Raw genomic sequence first — 7,024 nt, forward strand, 5'->3', positions numbered from 1 at the left:
TGCTCATAACGGTGAGTTAAGCACTCGAGCACAATAACACTTACTCTGCTGCACAGCTGGTGCACCCATGATAATTAGAGAGAGAGAGAGCGAGAGAGAGAGAGAGAGAGAGAGAGAGAGAGAGGGGGAGAGAGAGGAGAGAGAGGGAAAAAGAGAGAGAGAGGGGGAGAGAGAGAGGGTGAGAGAGAGAGAGGGAGAGAGAGAGAGAGCGAGAGAGAAAGAGAGGGGGGAAGCAAGAGAGAGAGAGAGAGAGGGGGGAAGCGAGAGAGAGAGAGAGAGAGAGAGAGAGAGAGAGAGAGAGAGAGAGACTCAATATGGTAACAGTTAGTTCTTACTACAACACAAACGTGAAACGAAGTGCGAGAATAAAAAAATAAAAACTCAAACAAGCAAACAAACAAACAAACAAATAAACACACAAGCAAACAAACAAACGACCAAACAAATGAACGAATGGGGAACACTCCAATCATTTGGCAAACAATCTGAAGCAAACGAGTACCATTTACAAATCCACGAAGACAAGGATGAAACAAACCATCAAAATCCTAAAGTAAGACAGAAAAATTGATGAATACAACAGCACAACATTTCAGAAACAGATAATACATATTTGTAAATGTCAGTGGAACACACGTTCGAACAAGTAGATATTACAAGATCTTTGATGGGTTGTTGACAGACCAGCTTTTTTTGTCGGTCCGAGGGGGAGCATATCGTCTTTTGTTTCATATTTTATTGACCAAGGCCGAAGGCCGCGGTCAATAAATATGAAACGAAAGTCGATATGCCCCCCCGAGGACCGACAAAAAAGCTGGTCTGACAACAAACCTCTAAACATCGTTTATGTCATCATTTTGGTAGTGAGATAATAAGTGCACAATCAACACAGGGAGCCATGCTTTGAAACACGAGTATCGTTTTGATAACCACACGAGTTCCGTTTTGATAATCACTGGGAATCAAAGCTGGCGTGTGAAAGCAACTTTCTGTGTTTTTGAGTTCATAAAATGTTGGGATGAATATGTCAGGTTTGAGGATGCACAGTTCTGTAGGTTCATCTCGGTATTCCACCCCCTCGGCTTTCAGCTGTAAATATTAAGCTTAGTGATCGAATGTGGAAGCTACGTTGGGTCAAAGGTCACAGAAGATTTGCGTCGTGCAGCGAAGGAAAGAATCGCGATCTTGTTTCCGACTCAGTGCCTCTTTGTTTTTCATTAGACCTGTCATTCTGCTTGCTCGGCTTTGTTGGATGTTTGCATGTCGTGTTGCTATTTTCTTTGCTTTTATTATTATTTCTTATTTGCGCTTCGTTTATCGATACAACGTCTTGTGCACGGGTCAAAATGTGTGTGTCAGGGGTCAATTGGTTTGACTTGAACTTGACGTTCGTGTTTCTCCGAACGTCTGTGTATCGAAACACAGATACACGCACTCCATGGCTTTGTAAGAAGACAAAATATATCGTTTGTTTGTGATGAACTTATGACCTTTCATGAAGTAGTTTTGTTTTTTGTTTACTATTGCCAGTTTGCCAGTTCGTTTGTGGAACTTTGCAAAGCAGGGTCGTGTCGTCTGTTTAGGCCTGGGGAAACGCCAATGAAAAGAGCCGAAGAATCCCCGAGCGTTTCTATTGGGTTTGCTTTTGATTATCCTGCAACTATGGTAACCGGTGATTTATTGCGTGGGGAACATGAGATTTATTTCCCAGGTGCTTGTGAATGAGAACTCGTGAAAATGAAGACAAAAAGTGGTGTTGGTTAATGAACGCATACTATAAATCATATCTCATTCACGCATCCTCATACACACTCGCAAGCGCAAACAATGTAAAATGTAATGTCGGTCACACTTGAAATTAAGGCAACTTGAGTTTGCTTTCAAAACTTAAACAAAATGAACGGGATCATAGGGACAGTTACCAACTTAACTTACCTCGGAACGACTGACCGATACCTAAGACTTTAAAATTGGCAATCTAGTGGCTGCTCCGCCTGGCGTCTGGCATTATGGGGTTAGTGCTAGGACTGGTTGGTCCGGTGTCAGAATAATGTGACTGGGTGAGACATGAAGCCTGTGATGCGATTTCTGTCTTGTTTGTCACAGTGGCGCACGTTAAATGTCAAAGCAGCACCGCCCTGATATGGCCCTTCGTGGTCGGCTGGGCGTTAAACAAACAAACAAACGACTGACCGAGAGTCCTAGAGCTCAGCCAAGGAACGACAGACCGGGTATCTTTTTTTTCTTTTTCTTTTTACATTTAGTCAAGTTTTGACTAAATGTTTTAACATAGAGGGGGAATCGAGACGAGGGTCGTGGTGTATGTGTGTCTGTGTGTGTGTGTGTCTGTCTGTCTGTCTGTGCGTGTGTGTATGTAGAGCGATTCAGACTAAACTACTGGACCGATCTTTATTACATTTTACATGAGAATTCCTGGGAATGATATCCCCGGACATATTTTTCATTTGTTCGGTAAATGTCTTTCATGACGTCATATCCGGCTTTTTGTAAAAGTTGAGGCGGCACTGTCACACCCTCATTTTTCAATCAAATTGATTGAAATTTTGGCCAAGCAATCTTCGACGAAGACCGGACTTCGGTATTGCATTTCAGCTTGGTGGCTTAAAGATAATTAATGACTTTGATCATTAAAAATCTGAAAATTGTAAAAAAAAAATAAAACAAGAGGCGAAGCCATCAAGGCTCACGTAAGAAATCGACAAACAGTAACACAAACTCAATCACTCCGTCACACATACACACACACACACACACACACACACACACACACACACACACACACACACACACACACACACCACACACACACACACACACACACAGTAAGCATAGGTGAAACTGTGCAAGAAAGCGAGACCCTGGATCTGCCAATTAGTATCGGCCCGCTCACAATAACAATGACCGAGACTTTCAGTAATTCCTTTGCGTGACGTCTAACCCTCTTACGTCATAATGTGACGTCTTCAAATAGTTTCTATCACACACGTCAAACACTTTTGACCGAGACGTAATCTTCTTATGCGAGCTTTATCCATAGACTCGGAAATGTTAAAGTTTCTATCACACACACACGCACGCACGCACGCACGCACGCACGCACGCACGCACGCACAGACAGACAAAGTTTATCATCGCATAGGCTACACTTACGTGAGCCAAAAATTATAAAACGATCCAAATTTACGTTCATCTTATTCTTCGTCATTTTCTGATTCCAAAAACATATAAATATGTTATATTTGGATTAAAAACAAGCTCTGAAAATTAAAAATATAAAAATTATGATCAAAATTAAATTTTCGAAATCAATTTAAAAACACTTTCATCTTATTCCTTGTCGGTTCCTGATTCCAAAAACATATAGATATGATATGTTTGGATTAAAAACACGCTCAGAAAGTTAAAACGAAGAGAGGTACAGGAAAGCGTGCTATCCTTCTCAGCGCAACTACTACCCCGCTCTTCTTGTCAATTTCACTGCCTTTGCCACAAGCGGTGGACTGACGATGCTACGAGTATACGGTCTTGCTGAAAAATTGCAGTGCGTTCAGTTTCATTCTGTGAGTTCGACAGCTTGACTAAATGTTGTATTTTTGCCTTACGCGACTTGTTTCTTTTTACATTTAGTCAAGTTTTGACTAAATGTTTTAACATAGAGGGGGAATCGAGACGAGGGTCGTGGTGTATGTGTGTGTGTGTCTGTCTGTCTGTGCGTGTGTGTGTGTAGAGTGATTCAGACCAAACTACTGGACCGATCTTTATGAAATTTGACATGAGAGTTCCTGGGAATGATATCCCCGGAAGTTTTTTTCATTTTTTCGATAAATACTTTTGATGACGTCATATCCGGCTTTTTGTAAAAGTTGAGGCGGCACTGTCACACCCTCATTTTTCAATCAAATTGATTGAAATTTTTGTAAAGCAATCTTCGACAAAGGCCGGACTTTGGTATTGCATTTCAGCTTGGTGGCTTAAAAACTAATGAATGAGTTTGGTCATTAAAAATCGGAAACTTGTAATTAAAATTATTTTTTTATTAAACGATCCAAAAATAATTTCATCTTATTCTTCGTCATTTTCTGATTCCAAAAACATATACATATGTTATATTTGAAATACAAACAAGCTCTGAAAATTAAAAATATGAAAACTATGATTAAAATTATTTTTTCCGAAATCGATTTAAAAACAATTTCATCTCATTCCTTGTCGGTCCCTGACTCCAAAAACATATTGATATGATATGTTTTGATTAAAAACAAACTCAGTAAGCTAAAAAGAATAGACATACAGAAAAGCGTGTTATCCTGCTCAGCGCGACCACTTCCGCACTACTCTGCACGGCTTGTCGATTTCACTGCCTTTGCCACGAGCGGTGGACTGACGAAACTACGAGTATGTGGTCTTGGTGAAAAAAGCAGTGCGTTCAGTTTCATTCTGTGAGTTCGACAGCTTGACTTAATGTTGTTATTTCGCCTTACGCGACTTGTTTTTCTTCAAAAGTTTAATCAATCAATAAACACGTGATAACAAACGTGGTATCTGTGTGTTTTCTGTTTGTACACATACTTTCCCATCTACACGAGGTGCAAAAAAACTCATAATGTTAAATTTTACATTATACAAAAGGACTAAAATTAATCATACGTGAAACTATAGTGTTGTGTCTGCTGGTGTCAACATGTGCAGCATCAATATGGTCATATGTCATCATATATGGGTCTATTCAAAGACAATATTCGCATCATAACATATGCCTGTCCTATCAAGGAAAAAAACCCAGTAATTTGTTTCTAATTCATAAAACTTCAAATTAATGTTGAAATCTCAAAACAACATGATTTCCAAAAATAATTTCCAGTGATAATCGTGAATCGGTTTTTTTTAAGACCGGGTATCTTATAATACCGCTCAGCTAAGGAACGACAGACCGGGAGATTTATAATGCTCACGACTAAGGAACGACAGACCGAGAGTCGTACCGCTCAGCTAAGGAACGACAGACCGGGAGTCTTATAATACCGATCAGCTAAGGAACGACAGACCGGACGTCTTATAATACCGATCAGCTAAGGAACAACAGACCGGGAGTCTTATAATGCTCAGCTAAGGAACGACAGACCGGGAGTCTTATAATACCGATCAGCTAAGGAACAACAGACTGGGAGTCTTATAATGCTCAGCTAAGGAACGACATACCGGAAGTCTTATAATACCGATCAGCTAAGGAACGACAGACCGGAAGTCTTATAATACCGATCAGCTAAGGAACGACAGACTGGGAGTCTTATAATGCTCAGCTAAGGAATGACAGACCGGGAGTCTTATAATACCGATCAGCTAAGGAACGACAGACCGGACGTCTTATAATACCGATCAGCTAAGGAACGACAGACCGGACGTCTTATAATACCGATCAGCTAAGGAACAACAGACCGGGAATCTTATAATACCGATCAGCTAAGGAACGACAGACCGGAAGTCATATAATACCGATCAGCTAAGGAACGACAGACCGGGAATCTAATAATACCGATCAGCTGAGGAACGACAGACCGGACGTCTTATAATACCGATCAGCTAAGGAACGACAGACCAGGAGTCTTACCACTAAGCTAAGGAACGAGAAGACTAGAAGAAAATGTAAGTGTTTACGCCCTCACGGGCTAAGGAACGATCTTATAATACCGATCAGCTAAGGAACGACAGACCGGGAGTCATATAATATATTATGTCAGAAAACAGCCACAGTACAGTACTTTACTCCTGTCTACAACGCCGTACTTTACTCCTGTCTTCAGCACGGCGCATTCCTGGCAGACAAGAACACAGCGGCAGGCAGCGAGAAATCGAAACTAGCGGCCTAGCAACGCGATGTGTTCAACACTCACCGTCCTCTGTGTCTGTAGTGCTGCCCTCATCATGGTGTGTGTCCCCGTATGTGTCCCCGTGTGGGTTCCCGTTTGCCTGCATGTGTCCCTGCCAACCAGCCCCTACACGGCCATGTCTTCTTCCAATGATCACACACACTATCACACACTACTGAGTTCTATACACACTACTATCCCACACCACCGCCTGTTCTATGCACACTATCACACACCACTGAGATCTATACACACTATCACACACACCACATTACAGATACGCCCGTCCCGCCAACCAAGACCCATGTCAGTCTGTGATCATGTGCAGTGCGCTGCTATTGTAGCCTGTTAGAGGCTGACAGCGAGCGGAGGGCGCACATCGGGCACTGAAAAAGCTTGCAGCGTCACGGTGTTAGCAGAGAGAGAGGGGGGGGGGGGGGGCAGCACAGCGCCAGCCGAGCAGATTGTGCGGGGGCTCAGACCCAGACACAGGCAGACTGAGAACTGAACTGAACTTAACTTTATTCATGAAGAATTACGCTGTAAGGCTAAACCTATTCTGACAATTGAATATTTTGTCCTTCAGACGAACAACCACACACTGAAAGAAAGAACAAAAAATAAGAGACAGAGACAGACAGACACTGATACTGATGCCGGAAAGACAGAGACAGGGACACTCAGCGAGGGAGAGACAGACAGACAGAGAGAGAGAGAACTCAGAACTCAGAACTTTATTACATAAGGATAAAGGTTTTAGGCTTAGCCTAATCTTCCAACCTGTCCTTGGAACATATACAGAGAATAATTGTAAACGAAAGCAAAGACTGCGCACATACACACACACACATCCACACCCACGTATACACACACACATGCACACATAAACTCACACACACACACACACATGCACACACATGCACACACACACATGCACACACACACACACACACACACACACACACACATATACACACACACATGCTCGCGCGCGCGAGCGTGCGCTCGCATATCTACACACAAGCACATGCTATCATTTCATACCTAAAATGAACAGTATCTAATCAAAGTATTAAACTAGTAAAACATCAAAATAATGGTCGAGTATAAACATAAAAAACAAACACTTAAGAGCA

General features: G+C 42.0%; 1 protein-coding gene across 1 annotated transcript in view; it reads right to left on the reverse strand.

Moving 5' to 3' along the window:
• The window catches only part of LOC138965134 (prestin-like), a 58,247-nt gene extending 52,065 nt beyond the window's left edge, over positions 1–6,182 (reverse strand). Inside the window, exon 1 of the mRNA XM_070337258.1 lies at positions 5,913–6,182. Coding sequence (XP_070193359.1) covers positions 5,913–5,994 — 82 coding nt within the window. The 5' untranslated portion in view covers positions 5,995–6,182. The remainder of the gene's footprint in view (positions 1–5,912) is intronic.
• Positions 6,183–7,024: the final 842 nt, after the last annotated feature.

The sequence above is a fragment of the Littorina saxatilis genome, linkage group LG4 (genome assembly GCF_037325665.1).
Source record: "Littorina saxatilis isolate snail1 linkage group LG4, US_GU_Lsax_2.0, whole genome shotgun sequence".
Lineage (NCBI taxonomy): Eukaryota > Metazoa > Mollusca > Gastropoda > Littorinimorpha > Littorinidae > Littorina > Littorina saxatilis.